The sequence below is a fragment of the Bubalus kerabau genome, chromosome 3 (genome assembly GCF_029407905.1).
Source record: "Bubalus kerabau isolate K-KA32 ecotype Philippines breed swamp buffalo chromosome 3, PCC_UOA_SB_1v2, whole genome shotgun sequence".
In the NCBI taxonomy this organism is placed as follows: Eukaryota; Metazoa; Chordata; class Mammalia; order Artiodactyla; family Bovidae; genus Bubalus; species Bubalus kerabau.
Window position 1 is genome coordinate 72,361,975 of NC_073626.1, and position 23,156 is coordinate 72,385,130.

At 39.3% G+C, this 23,156-nt stretch overlaps 1 protein-coding gene across 1 annotated transcript; it reads left to right on the plus strand.

Moving 5' to 3' along the window:
* Positions 1-1,318: 1,318 nt before the first annotated feature.
* Positions 1,319-20,410, plus strand: LOC129646224 (cytochrome c 2). The gene is made up of 3 exons (XM_055572116.1): positions 1,319-1,550; positions 6,902-7,076; positions 20,108-20,410. The coding sequence occupies exons 2-3, from the start codon at positions 6,908-6,910 to the stop codon at positions 20,254-20,256; spliced, it is 318 nt and encodes a 105-aa protein (XP_055428091.1). The 5' UTR covers positions 1,319-1,550; positions 6,902-6,907; the 3' UTR covers positions 20,257-20,410.
* Positions 20,411-23,156: the final 2,746 nt, after the last annotated feature.

The window sequence follows — 23,156 nt, forward strand, 5'->3', positions numbered from 1 at the left end:
CAGATTCTTTACTGTCTGAGCCACCAGGGATGTATAATTATAATTATACATTATATCTAATTAAGTAAAAATGTTTTGCCTTATTTGCAAATTTTTACTGGATTTTAAAATATTTTCACTGATATTTATTGGTGATCAATTAGTAACTTTCAGATTGTTCTGCATGAATATGGTCCAGAGTCTCCATTTTCCCATCTATAAGTCTACAGGCTACTGATAATGTACGCAAGTGCCTAACCTGGCATGTGGTATGCACTCAAGAAATGGTAGTCTCATTTTATGTCCTGAGTTTGGTCGTCTTTGAGTTTGAGATAATATATAATACAAGATTTTTCTCTCTTTTTGATTCAATTTGATGACATACATCTTTTAAATATGTGGCTCACAGGACAGAACACATAGGTACCACTTAGTTTCATTCAACCATCTGTTAATTGTGGCTATTTAATTTGAAATTAATTAAAGTTAACTCTAAAATAATAAAAAATTCAGTTAGTCACATGAGTCACACTTAAAGTGCTCAAAGTTACTTGCAGCTAGTAGATGGGGTCCACGCTGAATATTTCCATCATAGTAGAAAGTTCTATTGGACAGCACTCCAGAGAATATGGATAAATCTTGCACTTACCTAACACAAAATTTAATAAGCTAAATTATTTTAATATTTTTATTTCTCTGTTAATATCCTTTACCACTCACATCTCACTGAGGTAATCGTGTAACCACAGGTGAACTACTTTCCCCCTCACGTTTTCCTAAACACAGCTTTGGCTTTCTCACCTGTCTACCTTCAATACCCTCGTCTTCTTAAAGCTTTCTCAGTCCTCTCCCTTATATCTCCCTCCCTCGCTCCTTCAGGACGCATTCTCTGTTTCTATTCATGCTCTAGTCTGCTGTTCTTTTGGCGATTAAACAGGCAGCTTGCAACTTTGCTGTCAGTTCTTATTTATTGCACTTCTATGTAGCTCATTTATAATGATTTAACTTTTAATGTACTTTAATCTTGCCCCAGCTGGATTATACCTCATAGAAAATTGGAACTTCAGTTCCGAGTTTGTCCTTCCAAGTTGCTTGGCACAGCATCTTGCCCCCAGTAAGCACTTGCCTTATTCTTTTATTGACGTGATTTGATTCCCACAGTCAAACACTAATGAATCATTCATAAAATGTTGAGTTCCTACCTCAAGCAAGAACTGGTATATACTGTGAATATACATAGATAACTCTTAAGTTAGGTAAAAGTTAAAGAAATAAACATTTTGTCACATTTAAACTCAATCAGTAACAACTCTGCAGTGCTAGGTTTTTTTGCTCCTGCGAGAGTTGCGTTCCCGCAGGATTTGAGGACCAATCAGCAGTGCCGACGGAGCCCCGCCTTCCATTGGCTGGCGTCGTCCTGGAAGCACGTGCTGAGCTGGGCCAGCAGTACAGTCTTCGAGCCGCTGCTGCGGTATCGCCAGCGTTGATCTCAGGACAGACTGTGGCTCACAGCTGCACGTTGACGCTAAAGGTTCTGCAGGGAGGCAGAGGACGGAGCCACTGGCCCTGAGGTAAGTATGGGACTAGCTAGGAGGGAGTGGCCTGCGACCTCATGTGATCTGAACACCGTTATGGACCACGATACAATTTAGGCCTGGGTTCACTCAGAGACGGAGAAGGCAGTGGCACCGCACTCCAGTACTCTTGCCTGGAAAATCCCATGGGTGGAGGAGGCTGGTAGGCTGCAGCCCATGGGGTCGCCAAGAGTCGGACACGACTGAGCGACTTCACTTTCACTTTTCACTTTCACGCATTGGAGAAGGAAATGGCAACCCACTCCAGTGTTCTTGCCTGGAGAATCCCAGGGACGGGGGAGCCTGGTGGGCTGCAGTCTATGGAATTGCAAAGAGTCGGACACGACTGAAGTGACTTAGCTCACTCAGAGAGGAGTATCCCAACCGTCCGGATAGTAAGAAGCTCTCCCTTAGCCCTAGCCAGGTGGGGCCTGAGTAGTCCTAAGTAAAACAGAATTCTGACTGTTTCTACCAGGGGCCTCGCTGCAGCCTTTCTGATTTCTGGATGGGACTGATTTTGAGCCGAACCCCCACCCCATGTTTAGCAGAAGTCAGCCTCCAAAAGGAGGTGGTGGCATGCTGAGATTCAATTCAGTCGCTCAGTTTCCGACTCTTTGCGACCCCAAGGACTGTGTAGCACGTCAAGCCTTCCTGTCCATCACCAACTTCGGGAGCTTACTCAAACTCATGTCCATCGAGTGCGTGATGCCATCCAACCATCTCATCCTCTGTCCTCCCCTTCTCCTGCCTTCAATCTTTCCCAGCATCAGGGTCTTTTCCAAGGAGTCAGTTCTTCGCATCAGGTGGCCAAAGTATCGGAGTTTCAGCTTCAGCATCAGTCCTTCTAATTAATATTCAGGACTGATTTCCTTTAGGATGGACTGGTTGGATCTCTATTGCGGTCCAAGGGACTCTCAAGAGTCTTCTCCAACACTGCAGTTCAAAAGCTTATCTGAGGTTACTGATATTTCTCCTGGCAGTCTTGATTCCAGCTTGTGCTTCATCCAACCCAGCATTTTGCATGATGTACTCTGCATATAAGTTAAATAAGCAGGGTGGTAAGAAACCGCCTTGACTACTCCTTTCCTGATTTGGAACCAGTGTGTTGTTCCATGTCCAGTTCTAACTGTTGCTTCTTGACCTGCATACAGATTTCTCAGGAGGCAAGTCAGGTGGTCTGGTATTCCCATCTCTTAAAGAATTTTGCAGTTTGATGTGATCCACACAGTCAAAGGCTTTGGCATAGTCAATAAAGCAGCAGTAGATGTTTTTCTGGAACTCTCTTGCTTTTTCGATGATCTAGCGGATGTTGGCAATTTGATCTCTGGTGCCTCTCTGCCTTTTCTAAATTTAGCTTGAACATCTGGAAGTTCACGGTTCATGTACTGTTGAAGCCTGGCTTGGAGAATTTTGAGCATTATTTTGCTAGCATGTGAGAGGAGTGCAATTGTGTGATAGTTTGAACTTTCTTTGGCAATTAGGAGTTTGGAAAGCTGGATTCTTGTTCCAGGTCATAGGTTCAAGTACAGCAGATTAGAAAGGAGAAAGGCTATAGAAACACCTATGCATGTGGTTCATAGACATGAAACGATTCACCCAGGGTCACATCTTTGTGATACATTCCACTCCAGTGTTTTTTCTCACTACAACATGCATAATCCCACTTAATTTTTTAAAATCAGTGTAGTATTCATCCTTAAAATATTCTAGTGAGCTTCTCTTTCCTCTTCCATCACTTCAGTTATATGGACTTCTTAGACTTTAATGGTATCTTAATTGTTTTTTTTACCACATTCCTTTTTTTATGGGCAAAATTAGAAATGCCAGTGGTATGTACCAGTATTAAAAAGTTTTTTCACTTACTCCTCGTTAAGTATTTTCACTCAGTTTAGCAGCTGCAGTGTGTCAGACATTATGTTCAACACAGGGTTGCCTCAATCACTCTTAGAAGGGAATTGTTGAAATTAAAAATCTAGGATTATAGATGTAATTCTCTCATCTTTCACCATCTCTCTCTACTTTTCATCAGCTTATGACTTGAAACGAGCTCTATGTGCTTCATTTTTCTCATCCATAAAAAACGGAGATGTTAGTATCTATCTCACATGGCTGGCGTGGATATTAAATACATTAATAATGTGTACAGGCTTACACATTAGAATATGCCTGGCATTAAGTAAGCATGTGTAATTGCTTGCTACTCTTATCTTGGTCTATTTAGTTTTAGAATTCGTTTTTGGATGAGTGATCATTCTCATACCAGATGTCATATCTTTGTCTATGTCAGTGAGATATTTCTTCTTAGTTACTAAGTACTAGTAGAGTGCCAAATGATTATAAGACAAAATGACTTCCCTTGAGATCCTTCCTGGTCTTCCTGTGTCCTCCCTTGCTGCCATTGCTGAATCTACTGGTTTTAATGCACTTTGAAGAGGGATCTTAGATACTTGCACAGCAGTGATTAAAGATGGCAGCAGTGTTTTGTGTTAAATACTGATAGTTTGAACAGTGACAGTATATATTTTCTTAGTGACTTGCATGTAAAATCTGTGTTAAAAAGCAAAATATTTTGTTTTATCCTTTTTTTAAAGTCTAGTTTCCTGAATTACTGGTAAAATTTAATTGGTATAAAAATCAATCTGATCTTTCTGCTTTATATAAAAATTGGAAAGAAAGTTTGCTTTAGTACTGAGATGACATTTGGGTTCTCATAGATTCTTTTTTTTAGTTTATTTTTAATTGGTGGATAATTGATTTACAGTGTTGTGTTGATTTCTGCCATACAACAGCATGAACCAGCCATAAGTATACGTATGTCCCCTCCCTAACGTTTTTATATTACACAAGCCTTACTGGTGTAGTGAATACATTTTACTAAAGGCCATATGTTTGTTTTAGTGACTCAGGTTTTCCTCTCTATGTCCTTTATTCAAAGGTTCAGTGAATTCTGTACCTATACAGAAAGTTGCTAGAACTCACCTAATTAGAAATTGAATGCAGTATTTTGATTTAAGTTTGGAATTTTAAAGTAATCTTCTCTTGGATAAAGTGTTTTTCTTTTTTTTTTTTAATTTTATTTTATTTAACTTTACAATATTGTATTGGTTTTGCCATATATCAAAATGAATCTGCCACAGGTATACATGTGTTCCCCATCCTGAACCCTCCTCCCTCCTCCCTCCCCATACCATCCCTCTGGGTCATCCCAGTGCACCACCAGCCCCAAGCATTAGACCTAAAGCACTGATTAACAGTTGAATTGTTTTGGATACTGCCCAAAGAAAACTTCTGTCCTCCCTTTAAGTGGATTATTGATACTGATTGGGGTTTCTACATAAATAGTAGCGGTATTTTTAGTAGTGCTGGTAGTGGTAAAGAACCTGCCTGCCAATGCAGTAGCTACATCTCTTGCCAATGGAGAGACACAAGTTCGATCCCTGGGTCAGGAAGATCCCCTAGAGTGGGGCATGGCAGCCGATACCAGTATTCTTTCCTGGAGAATCCCACAGACAGAAGATCCTGGCAGGCTGCAATCCATCAGATCAGATCAGATCAGTCGCTCAGTCGTGTCCGACTCTTTGCGACCCCATGAATCACAGCACGCCAGGCCTCCCTGTCCATCACCAATTCCCGGAGTTCATTCAGACTCACGTCCATCGAGTCAGTGATGCCATCCAGCCATCTCATCCTCTGTTGTCCCCTTCTCCTCCTGCCCCCAATCCCTCCCAGCATCAGAGTCTTTTCCAATGAGTCAACTCTTCGCATGAGGTGGCCAAAGTACTGGAGTTTCAGCTTTAGCATCATTCCATAGGGTCCCACAGAGCTGGACACAACTGAAGCAACTTAGCATGCATGCATGCACATGGTACATACAGATGAAATACTAGTTTCACTGTAATAGTTACTTGGCGTGCTAAGTCATGTCAGTTGTGTCCAACTCTTTGGAACCCCATGGACTGTAGCCCGCCAGGCTCCTCTGTCCATGGGATTCTCTAGGTGAAAATGCTGGAGTGGGTTGCCATGCCCTTCTCCAGGATAGTTACTTTAGTTAAACAGTATTGTTTTTTCAATATTGTCAGAATAACACAAACATTTTCTATTTCTCAATGGAGCTATGAAGGTAAAAATGTGCCTAGAACCTGTCAAAGAATTAGGAATTTTCATGATGTCTGTAACAGTAACTCTTATGTTGAAATCCATCCCCATTTCCACTGCCCCAGCACCCATTCTTCAAAGAACACAAGCTGCAGGAAAACAAAACCAAGGTACTGCAGACATTAGCATTTTAAGCTACATTTGTTCAATAAGTTCAAATTATTTTAGTTTTTATATCATTTTAGATGGATGAGGCATTTATTTAGGTACCCAGTAGAGTTTTTGGCAGTCTAAACAAAAATATCTTTGTACAGAATTTATTGTGTATGTCTATCACCGTAAAATAAAATCTTTCCTACTTAGGACCACGTATTTTCTGCTATGTATACTAATGCTGACTGAACTCAGTATTGTTATTTAATTATTTTCAGGTAATGCTTGATTTAGTCTTGGTAGATTTGTTTACCACTTAGAGTGTAAAGTAAACATGAAATTATATATTATATGTATCTTGCCTCATTCCATATGTAGCCTCATTCTGCATGGTATTTTATAGTTTTGTCTATTATTGCAGGCATATAAGTACTTATAATAAACATTGTATTTAATCATCTTTCCAACTTGTTCTATCTTTATTTTTAAGTGAGGAAGTACCAATTTAGACATATATGCTTCACATAATTTTTTACACATGTACTTTTTGGAAGTGAAAAGAAAGAATATAATTGATTTAGGTAAATCACTATAATTGTCTGAAGAAGTGAAGAAGTGAAGTTGCTCAGTCGTGTCTGACTCTTTGCGACCCCATGGACTATAGCCTGCCAGGCTCCTCTGTCCATGGAATTTTCCATGCAAGAGTACTGGAGTGGGTTGCCATTTTCTTCTCCAGGGGATCTTTCCAACCTAAGGATTGAACCCAGGTCTCCCACATTGCAGGCAGACGCTTTACCGTCTGAACCACCAGAGAACCCCATAATTGTCTGAAGGCTGACATAAAACCAGGCTTATACCAATAGCAGTTTCTAAAGTAGCTATAGCTAGAAATTAAAAATAAATCTGATAAATGAGACAGTTCTTTATAAAACTGAATGCTATGTTTGTGTTTTTGAGCACTCAGAATTCAAAGCACATACTTTAAATTATATTTTGGTTTAATATCATTAATACTTCAGTCAAAGTGTTGAAATTCCTTTTTCTCCAGCTTTGCAAATCTGATATTTTCTTTGGTCTGTGGTTTTAATGTTTCATTGCAGAACAAAATGGCAGATGCTGAGGCAGGCAAGAAGATCTTTATTCAAAAATGTGCTCAGTGCCACACAGTGGAGAAAGGTGGAAAACACAAGACTGGTCCAAATCTCTGGGGCCTTTTTGGCAGAAAAACAGGACAAGCGCCAGGATTTTCTTATACTGAGGCAAACAAAAACAAAGGTAAAAGCTAGGCAGTTGTTGGAGAGAACCAGAAACTTTGTAGCAAAGAAGAAAACACAGGATTTGATATTATAATAATTTCCTAATTTGCAGTATTAAAAATGAAATCCATGTTTATATTACAGAAATATTAATGTATATCAAAAGATCTGTGTTTGGATAACTGGTCATGTTTTTATCAGCAAGATTAGCAATCTTCTGTAGCATTAATTTTTTGCCTATACAAGACACTTTATTTTTTGCAATACATTTATCTTGAAAAAACATAAGCTGAATTTAAAAAATCAAATTATGTTTTAATGGCATAATGGTAATTTTCTATTTGTGGTAGTGATTCTTAGCAGGGTTAAAAAGTATATTCAATTTGAAAAAGTATATTCAGTTATTTTTCAGCTTGAAAAAGTATAGTCAGTCATTTCTTTGTTGATAGAAGGTATGTAGATGGCAGTTAATTTTAGGTTGAAATTAAAAATAGTTGCAAAAGACTGTAATATGTTTGCAAAGCAATTTATTACTCCTGGAGATATCTATATCTATATATATTTATAAATATAGTTAGCATTCACTTAAAAAATAAAGTACTTCTCTGTTTTGAACTGTTCTTGGGATCTGAGCATTTCTTACTGGTCCAAATTTCATATCACTACTATACTACTGTTTGGAAAGATTTTTATTTTATTTTATTTTATATTTCTTTTTATTTTTCTAGTAGATGAAATTCACATAAATACAATTAGCCATTTTGAAGTGTAAAATTCAGAAACATTTACTGTATCCACAGTGTTGTACAATCACCACCTCTGTAGTTTCAAAGCTTTTTTGTTATCCCAGGAAAACCGTTGTACCCATTAAATAATCACTCCTCGTATCTAACTACCAGCCTTTGGCAATCACTTATCTGCTGTTTCAATGGATTTCCCTACTCTGGATATTTCATATGAAAGGAATCATATAATATATGATCTTTTGTGTTTGACTTCTTTTGCTTAGCATATTTTCATTGAAATTGAAGCATATATCAGTACTTTATTACTTTTTTATGGCTGGGTAATATTCCATTGCATATATATATGTGTGTGTGTGTGTGTGTGTGTGTGTGTGTGTATATATAATTTTTTTTATTCATTTATCAATTGATGGACATTTGTATTGTTTCCACCTTGTACCTATTTTAAGCAGTACTGCTGTGAACATTTGTGAAAAAGTGTTTGTTTGAGTCCCTGTTTTCAGTTACGTTAAATCTATACCTAGGAGTGAAATTGCTGGCTCAGCTAATAACTTTTTGAGGAAAAGTCAAACTATTTTCCCAGAGAAGGCAATGGCACCCCACTCCAGTACTCTTGCCTGGAAAATCCCATGGTCGGAGGAGCCTGGTAGGCTGCAGTCCATGGGGTCGCAAAGAGTCAGACATGACTGAGCGACTTCACTTTGACTTTTCACTTTCATGCATTGGAGCGGGAAATGGCAACCCCCTCCAGTGTTTTTGCCTGGAGAATCCCAGGGACGGGGGAGCCTGGTGGGCTGCCGTATATGGGGTCGCACAGAGTTGGACATGACGGAAGCGACTTGGCAGCAGCAGGCAGCAGCAAACTATTTTCCACAGTGGTTATACCATTTTTCTTTTCCATCGTCAATGGAGGAGGATTCTTATTTCTCTATATACTCACCCACACGTGTTATTTCCTTTTCTTCTCTTTTACTGCCGTCTTAGTGGATATGAGGGCTTCCCAGGTAGCTTAGCAGTAAAGAATCTGCCTGCAATACAGGAGATGTGGGTTTGATCCCTGGATTGAGAAGATCTTTGGGAGAAGGAAATGGCAACCCACTTCAGTATTCTTGTCTGGGAAATCCCATGGACAGAGAAACCTGATGGGCTACAGCTCATGGGGTCTCAAAAGAGTTGATCACAACTTAGCAACTAAAAACAATAGCAACAGTGGGTAGGAAGTAGCGTTGGTGACTTTGCTTTGTATTTCCTTAATGATCCATAATGTTGAACATTGTTTCATGTGCTTGCTGGCCATTTGTATATTTTCTTTGGAAAAATGTCTGTTTATATTCTCTACCCATTTTTTATTCGAGTTGACTTTTTGTCAGGTTTTAAGAGTTCTTTCCGGGTGGTGCAATGGTAAAGAATCCACCTGCCAATGCAGGAGACACAAGAGACATAGGGTCGATCCCTGGGTTGGGAAGATCCCCTGGAGTAGGAAATGGCAACAAGACTCCAGTATGCTTGCCTGGAAAGTTCCATTGACAGAGGAACCTAATGGGCTACAGTTCATGGGGTCACAAAGAATTGGACACAACTGAGAGGAACCAGAGATCAAATTGCCAACATCCCCTGGATCATGGAAAAAGCAAGAGAGTTCCAGAAAAACATCTATTTCTGCTTTATTGACTATGCCAAAGCCTTTGACTGTGTGGATCACAATAAACTGTGGAAAATTCTGAAAGAGATGGGAATACCAGACCACCTGACCTGCCTCTTGAGAAACCTCTATGCAGGTCAGGAAGCAACAGTTAGAACTGGACATGGAACAACAGACTGGTTCCAAATAGGAAAAAGGAGTATGTCAAGGCTGTATATTATCACCCTGCTTGTTTAACTTATATGCAGAGTACATCATGAGAAATGCTGGACTGGAAGAAACACAAGCTGGAATCAAGATTGCTGGGAGAAATATAAATAACCTCAGATATGCAGATGACACCACCCTTATGGCAGAAAGTGAAGAGGAACTCAAAAGCCTCTTGATGAAGGTGAAAGTGGAGAGTGAAAAAGTTGGCTTAAAACTCAACATTCAGAAAACGAAGATCATGGCGTCCGGCCCCATAACTTCATGGGAAATAGATGGGGAAACAGTAGAAACAGTGTCAGACTTTGTTTTTTTGGGCTCCAAAATCAATGCAGATGGTGACTGCCACCATGAAATTAAAAGACGCTTACTCCTTGGAAGGAAAGTTATGACCAACTTAGATAGCATATTCAAAAGCACAGTCATTACTTAGCCAACAAAGGTCCGTCTAGTCAAGGCTATGGTTTTTCCTGTGGTCGTGTATGGATGTGAGAGTTGGACCGTGAAGAAGGCTGAGCGCCGAAGCATTGATGCTTTTGAACTGTGGTGTTGGAGAAGACTCTTGAGAGTCCCTTGGACTGCAAGGAGATCCAACCAGTCCATTCTGAAGGAGATAAGCCCTGGGATTTCTTTGGAGGGAATGATGCTGAAGCTGAAACTCCAGTACTTTGGCCACCTCATGCGAAGAGTTGACTCATTGGAAAAGACTCTGATGCTGGGAGGGATTGGGGGCAAGAGGAGAAGGGGACGACAGAGGATAAGATGGCTGGATGGCATCACTGACTCGATGGACGTGGGTCTGGGTGAACTCCAGGAGTTGGTGATGGACAGGGAGGCCTGGCGTGCTGCGATTCATGGGGTCGCGAAGAGTCAGATACGACTGAGCGACTGAGGTGAACTGAACTGAGCACACATGTGCTGCACTGCACTGGAAGAGGTGTCCATGTATTCTGAACATTAAACTCTTATCAAATAAGTGACTTGCAGTTTTTTTTCTCTTATTCTGTAGATTGTCTTTGTTTTTAAAAATAATGTCTTTTGATGAACAGTGGTTTTTAATTTGTATGAAGTCTGTTTATTTTTATTGTTGATGTTGCTTGTGTTTTGGATGTTAAATCTAAGAATCTATCACCATATCAAAGGTCATAAAGATTTACCCTATATTTTCTTCTAATTGTTTTAGTTCTTACATTTAGGTCACTGTCTTACCTCTAATTAATTATCATTAAGTTTTTATATACAGTGAGGTAGTGGTCCAACTGTATTCCTTTGCATGTGGTTATTTAGTTGTCCTTGTACCGTTTGTTGAATGGAATTTACTCGCTTGTTGAAAATCAGTTGACCATATATGTTAAGGTTTATGTCTGGACTTTCAGTTCTCTTCCATTTGTCTATATGTCTGTTCTTGCAGACATACAATAGTGAAATGCAGCCTGTTGCCTTTCTGTTCTTATACTGGGGCCACACTGTTTTGGTTATTGTAGCTTCCTAATACATTTTGAAATTCGGAAGGATGAGCCCTCCAACAGTGTTTTTATTTTTCAGTATTTTTTTGGCTTTTCAGGACCCTTTGTAACTTCCTAAGTTTGAAGATCATTTTTCCATTTCTGCAAAAAAGGCCTATAGAATTTTGATAGAGATTGCATAATATCTGTAAATTGTTTTGGCGAGTATTGCCATTTTAACAGTATTAACGTTAAATTCTATGAACATGGGATGTCTTTCCATTTTTTGGCGTGGGTGCTCAATCAGTCACGTCCGACTCTCTGTGACCCCATGAACTGTATCCCACCAGGCTCCTCTGTCTATGGAATTTTCCAGGCAAGAATACTGGAGTGAGTTGCCATTCCCTACCCCAGGAGATCTTCCTGATTCAGGGATGAAACCCATGTCTCTTGTGTCTCCTGCATTGGCAGATGGATTCTTTACCACTGCGCCACCAGACAAGCCATGTTGATCTTGTACTGTGCAACTTTGCTAAATTCATTTATTATCTCTAGTAGATTTTTTGTGATTCTTTAGCATTTTCTATGTAGAGAATTATGTCACCTGTGAATAGAGATAGTTTTGCTTCCTTCCCAACCTGAGTAGCTTTTATTTGTTATTTTTTCCTAATTGCTCTGGCTAAGACTTCTGGTAGAATTCTGAATAGCTCTGGTAAAAGTGAGAATCTTTATCTCATTCCTGATCTTAGAGGAAAAGGTTTCCATTTTTTACCTTGAATATGGTGCTAGCTGTGGGTTTTCCATAAATTCTGTTTTCCATGTTAAGCAAGGTCCTTTCTATTGCTAGTTTGCTGAATGTTTTTTCTCATGAAAAGGTTTTGGATTTTGTGAAATGCTTTTTCTGTGTCTGTTGAGATAATCATGTGTTTTTTTTCCCCTTTTGCTCTATTAATGTTTGTATTATATTGATTTTCCTGTGTTGAACTATTCTTGCATTCCTGGGATAAATCCCAATTGGTCGTAGTGTGTAGTTCTTTTAACAGTACTGTTGAATTTAACTTGCTAGTACTTTGTTGAAGATTTTTACATAAGAGATAATTGGTTTGTCATTTTCTTGTGATGTCTTTACTTGGTGTTTGAAGAAGTTTTAAATATAGATTATTGGCAGCTGCGAATCCTTTCATTAGTGATTTGAATTTAGTACTAAAAATTTACTTAATAGGTTTTATACTGCTTATATAGACCAAATTGGGCTTCCCTGGTGGCTGAGTGGTAAAGAACCTGCCTACCAGTGTAGGAGATGAAGGTTCAGTTCCTGGGTTGGGAAGATCCCCTGGAGAAGGAAATGGCACCCACTCCAGTATTTTTGCCTGTGAAATCCCGTGGACAGAGGAGCCTGGCAGTCTACAATTCATGGGGTTGCAAAAGAGTCAGATACGACTTAGTGACTAAATGACAACAACAACATAAACTAAATTACCTTACTTGATTGAGCTTTGGAGACCATGTTGTAGGAGAAGGGCTTTGATATGGGTACTTGGCATCTTGTGTACTATTTTTTATTTTCGAGTGCACATGTAATAGCTTGCTTTTTGTCAAAAGAGGGATTCTACTTATTTCAACCTGTATTAATGTTTCTAGTAAGATAGTGTTTGGGGTTGGTCTCAGCCTATTACATTTCTTAATATGATTGCAAGGTGCACTTTACTTTAGCAACAACATCAGGAAACTGGAAAAAACAAAGTTTATTACTCACAGATCCTTGAGGGTACACAGCATGCCTGGGTCCACACAGTGTGGTTGCAGGTAGAGAGAGAGAGCACGGGCTTGGAGTTTTGCTTTTATTGGGGTTGAGGATGGGTTGCCTAGGGTTTTATGGGTTCACTCTTTACTGGTGAATTTAAAATATAAAAGCACGAATTAAAGCATGGGAAAGGAAAAGCAAGCAGGTCAATCAAATAGGTATGTGGGTCTACCAGAGCTTTCTGAAGAAAGGGAACTTCATGGGTGGGCAACCTGGCTCTCCATCTACTTGTGTAGTTGTTGCTCAGTCGCTCAGTTATGTCTGACTCTCTGTGACCCCATGGACTGCAACATGCCAGGCTTTCCTGTCCTTCACCATCTCCCAGAGCTTGCTCAAACTCATGTCCATTTAGCAGGGTGATGCCATCCAACCAAATCGTCCTCTCCCATCCCCTTCGTCTCCTGCCTTCAGTCTTTCCCAGCATCAGGGTCTTTTCCAGTGAGTTGGCTCTTAGAGTCAGGCAGCCAAAGTATTGGAGCTTTAGCCTCAGCATCAGTCCCTCCAATAAATATTCAGGATTGATCTCCTCTAGGATTGACTGGTTTGATCTCCAGTCCAAGGGACCCTGTGTAGCTGGTAGTGCATTTATTCAAAATGTGTATATTTGAAGGAGTTGCCTCAGCAATTGAAAGCTTAATGTTCAGCACTTATTTTACAATCAAAAAGATTAATTGTGAGTTACTCATACTACAGATAGATAAGATGTAGTGAAATTTTTGTTATCTGGAATTTTGGAGAAAGAGACCTTATGGATAGTCAAATGGTTTGAGTAAAAGAAAATTAACACATCTAGATTGCCAGCTTTTTCTGTGCATATGTGAAAGTAAGATACTTTTCATTTTCTCAAAGCCTTGAGAGCAGTGCCGTTTAGTAGGATGGAAAAGTGGCAAAGCCATTTGTTCCTAGACTTGGGTTCCCAGGTAAACTCTGATGAGGCGGGAAGTATATGCTAAGTCTGTTTTAGAGCAGTACTGCTACATCTTAGCATTGGAGGGCAGTAGTAGTTTTCTAGGGCATCTGTAACCAAGTACCATAATTTAGGTGGCTTAAAATAGTGGAAATTTTTGGGTTCATAGCTCTGGAGGCTAGAAGTGTAAATCAGGATGTCGGCATGGCCATGGTCTTTCTGAAGCCTGAAGACAATCCTCCCTTGCTTCTTTCTAGCTTCTGGGTGTTTGCCAGTAAACTTGGAGTTTGGAGCCTTCAGCTGCATGACTCCAGCCTCTGCCTTCGTTGTTACCTTGTCCCCATGTGTCTGTGTTCACATGGCCTTCTAGTAAGGATACTAGTAATATTGGATTGGGAGACCTATCCTTCTCAGTATGGCCTATCTTACTTTTCAGTTGTGATCATTACTAATCACAGCTGCAATGACCTTATTTCCAAACAAAGCCACATTCTGAAGCACCAGAGGTTAGGGGGTCTCAACACAGTTTTATTCAGGGGACACCAACAAAAAACGACCACATATATATAAATTACATATATAGACAATTGATAAAAATTCTTATATTAAAGCAACATGAAGTTTAATCTTTGTCAAGTCAAGGGTGTTTATCACCTTTTCAAAACATCTGTGTAGTTGTTACATTACTTACATTGGGCTAAGTCGCTTCATTCGTTTCTCTTTTTACAACTCCGTGGACTCTAGCCTACTAGGTGCCTCTGTCCATGGGATTCTCTAGGCAAGAATACTGAAGTGTGTTGCCATTTCCTACTCCAGGGGATCTTCCCAATCCAGGGATCGAACCCATGTTTCTTAGGTCTCCTGCATTGGCAGGTGGGTTCTTTACCGCTAGTGCCACCGGGGAAGCATAGTTGTTATAATACAATATCATTGTATTTAGTATATGTAGAAATGCTGGTTAGTAGATATTCTTTAATAAAGAATTTGTCTGGTCTTTATCTCAGGTTCTTGGGAGGGATCTGTAAAACATTGGAATTTCCCAGTGATAAGAGAGTTTGCCCTGGTGGCTCAAATGGTAAAAAAAATCTGCCTGCAATGCTGGAGATCTGGGTTCGATCCCTGGGTCAGGAAGATCCCCCGGAGTAGGGAATGGCAACCCACTCCAGTATTGTTGTATGGAGAATTCCATGGACAGAGGAGCCTGGCAGATTATGTATAGTCCATGGAGTTACAAACAGTCAGACACAACTGAGAGACTAACATGTATACACACACACACACACACACACACACACACACACACGAGTGTCTTTGTTTTTCAACCTTGGGCCTTGGGATTGCAGCCTGAATTTATGCTAATGAGAAAATTCAGTAGGGCTCTTGATAGGGCTGGGACTGGCCAAGCTGGAAAGACCAACTCTTTGATTAGAGAATTGGGACTTTGGGCTACGTGATATCAGTCTAATCTCCAGGTATAGAGGGTAGGGGCTGGAGATTGAGTTCAGGCACATGGTGAGTGATGCAACAGTCAAGTCTGTGTAATGAAACCCCAGTCAAAAACTCTGACCACTTTAAACTGAAAGCTCTATTTGAGCTTCCTGTTTGGTAAGCACATCCGTGTACTAGAAGGGTGATGAGTCCTGATTCCACAGGGCCAGGACCCTCTGTGTCTGTGATATTCCCAGAACTCACCATATGGGTCTCTTCACTTGGCTGGTACTGATTTGTATTGTTTATAGTAGAACTGTGGTTTTTAAGTGGTGCTTTCCTGAGTTCTGTGAATTGTTTTACTGAATTATCATACCTAAGGGGGTCCTGGGAACCCTTAAATTTATAGCCAATTGGTTAGAAGTTTGGATGGGCTGGGTACCCTGAACTTGCAGCCTTGTTGGAAACTTTGGAGTCTGTGCTAACTCTAGACAGTTAGTATGAGAATTGAATTGCACTTATTACAGTAGGTCTTAAACTTGCATTTATTGTTTGCATTTATATGGCTCTTTAACTTTTCAAGTAATATTTTTCTATAGTGTCTTTATTATCTTCTTATAAGAACAGTCAACTTTTAAAGTTCTGATTTTTAGAACAGTTATTATTGTCCCTCTAGCTGCCAACATTTTAAAACTCTTTCTTTTTAACATTTTCTTTGTTTATTAATATTGATTTGAAATCATATTAAAACTTACTACAAATATATCTTTTATTATAGGCTATTGTCAAAGATAAAAGGCTTATAAGGCTTGGCTTTAACATTATTTAACAATTAGAAATAAAATTTTCCTAAGTGAGATTGTTTAAGTAGTACTTGTGACTTACTTGGGCATATAATATGAGTATTTGTTAGTTTTAATAATGAAATAAGAATGATAAGTAGCAGAATGAAATTGGACTCTATTGTATATTACTGACAAAAATTAATTTGAAATGCATTAAAGATTTAAACATAAGACTGGAAACTATAAAACTCCTAGAAGAAAACATAGGGGAAAACTTCCACACTGGTCTTGACAGTGGTTTTCTGGATATGACACCAAAGGCACAAGCAAAAAGAGCAAAAATAAATGAGATTATATCAAACTAAGGGCTTCCCTGGTAGCTCAGCTGGTAAAGAATCCACTGCAATGCAGGAGACCCCAGTTCAATTCCTGGTTTGGGAAGATCCTCTGGAGAAGGGATAGGCTACCCACTCCAGTATTCTTGGGCTTCTCTGGTATCTCAGTTGGTAAATAATCTGCCTGCAGTGTGGGAGACCTGGGTTTGATCCCTGGGTTGGGAAGAGCCCCTGGAGGAGGGCATGGTAACCCACTCCAATATTCTTGCCTGGAGAATCCCCATGGACAGAGGAGCCTCGCAGGCTATAGTCCATGGGGTTGCAAAGAGTTGGACACAACTGAGCAACTAAGCACAGCACAGTATATCAAACTGAAAAGCTTCTGAACATCAAAAGAGACAATCAACAAGATTAAAAGGCACCCTACTGAATGGGAGAACATATTTACAAATCATGTATCTAATAAGGGGTTAATATCTAAAATACATAAAGAACTCATACAACTCAATAGAGAGAAAACCAAACAGCCAAATTAAAAAATTTACAGAGGAACAGAATAGATATTTTTCCAAAGAAGATACACAGAGGGCCAACAGATACATGAAAAGGTGGCTGTCATCACTAGTGACCCAGTAATGCAGATGAGATTGTTACCTCACACCTTTAGAGTGGCTGTTATCAAAAGACAGGAAATAACAATTATTGGCAGGGATGTGGAGAAAAGGGAACCCTTTGCACTGTTGGTGGGAATGTAAATTGATGCAGCCACTATGGAAAACAGTATATAGTTTCCTCAAAAAGTTAAAAATATAACCACCATATGATCCAGTAATCCCACTCCTGGGTATACATCCAAAGGAAATGAAAATAGAACCTTGAAGAGGTATCTATACCTCCATGTTCATTATAGCATTATTTGCAATAGCCAAGATATCAAAATGACATAGAGTCCATTAATGGATGGATGAATGAAGAAGAAGTGCTATTTATACACAATAGAATACTATGCAGCCACGAGAAAGAAGGGAATCCTGCTATTTGCAACAACTTGGATGAATCTTGAGGGCATCATGCTAAGTGAAATAAGTCAGACAGAGAAAGACAAATCCTGTATAATATCACTTATATGTGGAATCTGAAAGAGCCAAGCTTAGAAAAATAGAGAGTAGAATAGTAGTGACTGGGGCGGGGAGTTAGGGTAATGGAGAGATACTGGTTAAAGGGTACAAACTCCCAGCCACAAGATTAACAAGTTCAGAGGATCTAATGTATAGCATGGTGATTATAGCTAATAATCCTGTATTATATACTTGAGAGTTGCTAAGAGAGTATATCGGAGAATGCAATGGCACCCCACTCCAGTACTCTTGCCTGGAAAATCCCATGGATGGAGAAGCCTGGTAGGCTGCGGTCCATGGGGTCGCTAAGAGTCAGACACGACTGAGCGACTTCACTTTCACTTTTCACTTTCATGCATTGGAGAAGGAAATGGCAACCCACTCCAGTGTTCTTGCCTGGAGAATCCCAGGGGCAGGGGAGCCTGGTGGGCTGATGTCTATGGGGTTGCACAGAGTCCGACACAACTGAAGTGACTTAGCAGCAGCAGAAGAGAGTATATCTTAAATTTGGCAAAACTAATACAGTTATGTAAAGTTTAAAAAAAAAAAAAAGAAATGGCAATTATGTGATGGGGTGGAGTTTTTTGCTCTTGCTATGGTGGTAATGAAAAATCAATATATAAATGTATCAAATCAACATATTGTACACCTTAAACTTAGAGAATGTTATATGTCAATTATATCTCACTGCTGCTGCTGCTGTTGCTAAGTCGCTTCAGTCGTGTCCGACTCTGTGCTAGACTTTTTGGCTAGTCTTAAAATAATTGGATGATTCTTTTAGTTCCTCAAGATTTTGTATGCTTTGTGTTGAATTATTCTTTGAAGAAATCTGAAGCTAGCCTGACTGTTTTTCATTATAAGTTAATTGGTTTTATTTTTATTTTATTCTTTCCCCCCTAAGTTTCAGTAAAATTCTTATTAAAAATTAGTAACTTATTGGGTTGTGTGTAAGCCTTGATTCATTTGTTTCAGAGTTTCCTGGGATATGTATTCTTTCAGTTGGTAGACTCAGAACTTTTATTTTTGAAAGTTTTCTTGCACTACATGTTTTAAAAATTTTATACTTTTTCATTTGTTTTTTAAAGAAACGTTACTTGGGCCATCAGTTGTACATATTTTGGATGTCTTTTGTCTGCGTATATTCTATAACTTATTTTTCCTTTGATTGTTTTAAACTGTTAATTTTTTTCATTTTGTTTTTTATCAGTACTTTCAAGCCTGAGTGTGCTATCAGCAATGTCTATTCTTTTTGCTGTTATTTATGTCTTCTGTTTTTATCATTTTCTCCTTGACCCTTTGTAGTTCTGCTGTAAATCCTTGATTTGTAAAGATCTTTTTTGAATCCATGGGAATGTGGTCATGATTTTTCTGATGATTTCTGATGTGTATATTTATCTTTTGGTTTTTTGTATTTCTGCTGTGTGTGTGCATGTTGTGTGTATGTGTTTTTAGTACTCTTTCATGCTGATTCCTTTTTGATTACTACTCATCTTTTGATGAGGACGATTCATCAGGATGGGTATGTGCAGAAGGTCAGTAAGAGTGAGGGTCTGAGCTTTCCAGTTGGTTATGAAGTCTTCCTTACCCACAGTCATGTTTTAGAGATATGTGTATGTGTGAATGTTGGCTGGGGGGTTATTTGGCCCTTCAGCTGACCAAGTCTGGTAGTTCCAGGGTTACGCAGTACCTTTCTCTTCTATCCTGTAACAAGGTAGAATCTTTCTTTTAAAGATGTGTTTTCTTCTTTAATCCTGGCTCCCCTGGCCCTCCATGATATCAAATTGAATTTAGACTTTCAAAGCCAGTCGATATATACTGTACTCTTTTGGGGCCAGAGGGTCATGACTCTGCCCCTTAGTATTTGTCACCTCTTCTGGGGAACTTTTGTCTTGAAACTAGTGACAAGTGTCCTCTCACTCTGGTCCAGGTTTTATGTCTGTGGTAGTTTTCTAATTGTATCGAATTTGGTGATAAGAGGCATTCCCTTAAGAATTTTATTAAAAGTAGAATTAGCATTTCTATTTCTCTTTGTTCATGTTCTTTTCAACTGGTTTCAGAAAGGAAAAAAAGTTAGAGGCAACCTTTTTCTCTGGTTTTAAAACTGGATTCCTGAAGTCATAGGCTTTTGGTAGGGATCTAGAAAAAGGCAGCTTGCTATGATTGGTAAAAAACCAACCAAGCAACCCCCCACCCCAAACATGGAAACATGAGTTACTGGTCACAGGTTCCTGACTCTGTAGCCTTGTCATCTTAAGGTAAGTTATTATCCTCTCTTTGGGTCATCATTCACTTATCTGCAAAATGAGGATTTGGGTCAATTGACCTCTAAGATCTTTTCTAGAATGAACTCTGTGACTCTAGGAGGATGGCACAACATGTCTGGGTTGGTGGTTCATTGGTGTACCTTAGATAATCTTAAACAGCATTGGATTTCTATAAGAAACCCAAACAGTAGATCACCAAAGGCCAATTTTGGAATTTTCTTGTCGGTCAGAAACAGTAAGTATTTTCGGTTATAATAGCATTCCTATTGAGTCCAAAAGTAAGCTTTTGTTCATGAATGTAGATCACATCAGTAAGTAAGTTTTATAAATGTAATTATGCAAACTTAAAACTTATTTTCACCTTTATAGGCATTATCTGGGGAGAGCAGACTCTGATGGAATATTTGGAGAACCCAAAGAAATATATCCCTGGAACTAAAATGATCTTTGCTGGTCTTAAAAAGAAGAGTGAGAGAGAAGATCTTATTGAGTATTTGAAACAGGCAACATCTTCATGAAATGTTCTTGCAACTTAAAAATTATTAGTTATAAACCAAAATTTTCCAATTTCAAATACTACATGTTTAAAAAATTCATATTTGATCTTTCTTGATCAGCCTGTAGTAAGTTTAACGTTTTAAAATAAAAATTGATATTTTTGATTGTGTGTAACCTACTTATCACATGCCCTTCAGAGTCTGAAGTTGATTTTGTCTGGTTGCTAAGGCTGTGAGCAAGGTCAGGGTGGACAAAGAGAGAGAAGGAAACTGAAACTTACTGTTCTTCAGTCGTCTCTACATGCACAAAATATTTTATAAATCTAGCAACTACCAGTGATAATGGAAATAGTTTCCACATACTTATTTCTCTGCATTTTAAATGTATATATAGCAGATATTAGGTTTAATTTTCATTAAGTTGTTTTGGTTGTATGTTTGCCTTTTATTATAAACAATACTTAAAGTAACTTTAAGGAAAAAAAAGTAGGGAAAATAAAGTCAAATATATGATCTTATCTAGGAATGTTATTGGGGAAAAAATTGCAATTGTTGACCATCAGTCAGTTCAGTTCAGTTCAGTTGCTCAGTCGTGTCCGACTCTTTGCGACCCCATGAATTGCAGCACGCCAGGCCTCCCTGTCCATCACCAATTCCTGGAGTTCACTCAGACTCATGTCTGTCGAGTTGGTGATGTATTCCAGCCATCTCATCCTCTGTAAACCCCTTCTTCTCCTGCCCCCAATCCCTCCCAGCATCAGAGTCTTTTCCAATGAGTCAACTCTTCACATGAGGTGGCCAAAGTACTGGAGTTTCAGCTTTAGCATCATTCTTTCCAAATAACACCCAGGACTGATCTCCTTCAGAATGGACTGGTTGGATCTCCTTGCAGTCCAAGGGATTCTCAAGAGTCTTCTCCAACACCACAGTTCAAAAGCAGCAATTCATCAGCACTCAGCTTTCTTCACAGTCCAACTCTCACATCCATACATGACAACTGGAAAAACCATAGCCTTGACTAGATGGACCTTTGTTGGCAAAGTGATGTCTCGGCTTTTTAATATGCTATCTAGGTTGGTCATAACTTTCCTTCCAAGGAGTAAGTGTCTTTTAATTTCGTGGCTGCGATCACCATCTGCAGTGATTTTGGAGCCCCCCAAAATAAAGTGTAACCCTGTTTCCCCATCTATTTGCCATGAAGTGATGGGACCACATGCCATGATCTTAGTTTTCTGAATGTTGAGCTTTAAGCCAACTTTTTCACTCTCCTCTTTCACTTTCATCAAGAGGCTTTTTAGTTCCTCTTCACTTTCTGCCATAAGGGTGGTGTCATCTGCATATATGAAGTTATTGATATTTCTCCTGGCAATCTTGATTCCAGCTTGTGCTTCTTCCAGCCCAGCGTTTCTCATGATGTACTCTGCATACAAGTTAAATAAGCAGGGTGACAATACACAGCCTTGACGTAATCCTTTTCCTATTTGGAACCAGTCTTTTGCTCCATGTCCAGTTCTAACGGTTGCTTCCTGACCTGCATATAGGTTTCTCAAGAGGCAGGTCAGGTGGTCTGGTATTCCCATCTCTTTCAGAATTTTCCAGTTTATTGTGATCCACACAGTCAAAGGCTTTGGCATAGTCAATAAAGCAGAAATAGATGTTTTTCTGGAACTCTCTTGCTCTTTCGATGATCCAGCGGATGTTGGCAATTTAATCTCTGGTTCCTCTGCCTTTTATATAACCAGCTTGAACATCTGGAAGTTCATGGTTCACGTATTGCTGAAGCCTGGCTTGGAGAATTTTGAGCATTACTTTACTAGCGTGTGAGATGAGTGCAATTGTGTGGTAGTTTGAGCATTCTTTGGCATTGCCTTTCTTTGGGATTGGAATGAAAACTGACCTTTTCCAGTCCTGTGGCCACTGCTGAGTTTTCCAAATTTGCTGGCATATTGAGTGCAGCACTTTCACAGCCTCATCTTTCAGGATTTGAAATAGCTCAACTGGAATTCCATCACCTGCACTAGCTTTGTTCGTAGTGATGCTTTCAAAGACCCACTTGACTTCACATTCCAGGATGGCTGGCTCTAGGTGAGTGATCACACCATTGTGATTATCTTGGTTGTGAAGATCTTTTTTGTACAGTTCTGTGTATTCTTGCCACCTCTTCTTAATATCTTCTGCTTCTGTTCGGTCCATATCATTTCTGTCCTTTATCGAGCCCATCTTTGGATGAAATGTTCCTTGCTATCTCTAATTTTCTTGAAGAGATCTCTAGTCTTTCCCATTCTGTTGTTTTTCTCTATTTCTTTGCATTGATCACTGAGGAAGGCTCTCTTATCTCTCTTGCTATTCTTTGGAACTCTGCATTCAGATGCTTATATCTTTCCTTTTCTCTTTTGCTTTTCCATTCTCTTCTTTTCACAGCTATTTGTAAGACCTCCCCAGAAGCCATTTTGCTTTTTTGCATTTCTTTTCCATGGGGATGGTCTTGATCCCTGTCTCCTGTACAATGTCACGAACCTCAGTCCATAGTTCATCAGGCACTCTATCTGTCAGATCTAGTCCCTTAAATCTATTTCTCACTTCCACTTGTATAATCATAAGGGATTTGATTGTTGACCATAGGTGACATAAAATAAAGCCTAGAGAGAAGGAGAAAAGCATGTTCCATGTTAATAGACATTCATATCCATAACATACATGTTTTCTGCATTTATCTGTTGACATTACAATGCCCTTCTAATCCTGAGTTATATAAGGCTGGACTGTAGGGAGGAATAGCAGGGACCCTGAGAGACAGGGAGAAAGAATAACAACCTTCACCCTAAATGTGAAAGACCTCCCACCTCACAGTAAGTGGGAGTGAGGCCTGGTGGGGCAGGTCCACAACAGGCCTGTGTAGAAGGGAACAGTGGCTCTGTGTG

What these genes read in the sequence shown, in the direction of transcription:
- LOC129646224 (XM_055572116.1), top strand. Translation starts at nt 6,908, where the DNA reads ATGGCAGATGCTGAGGCAGGCAAGAAGATCTTTATTCAAAAATGTGCT. An exon ending in TGAGGCAAACAAAAACAAAG is followed by an intron (nt 7,077 to 20,107) that starts GTAAAAGCTAGG and finishes TCACCTTTATAG; the next exon opens with GCATTATCTGGGGAGAGCAG.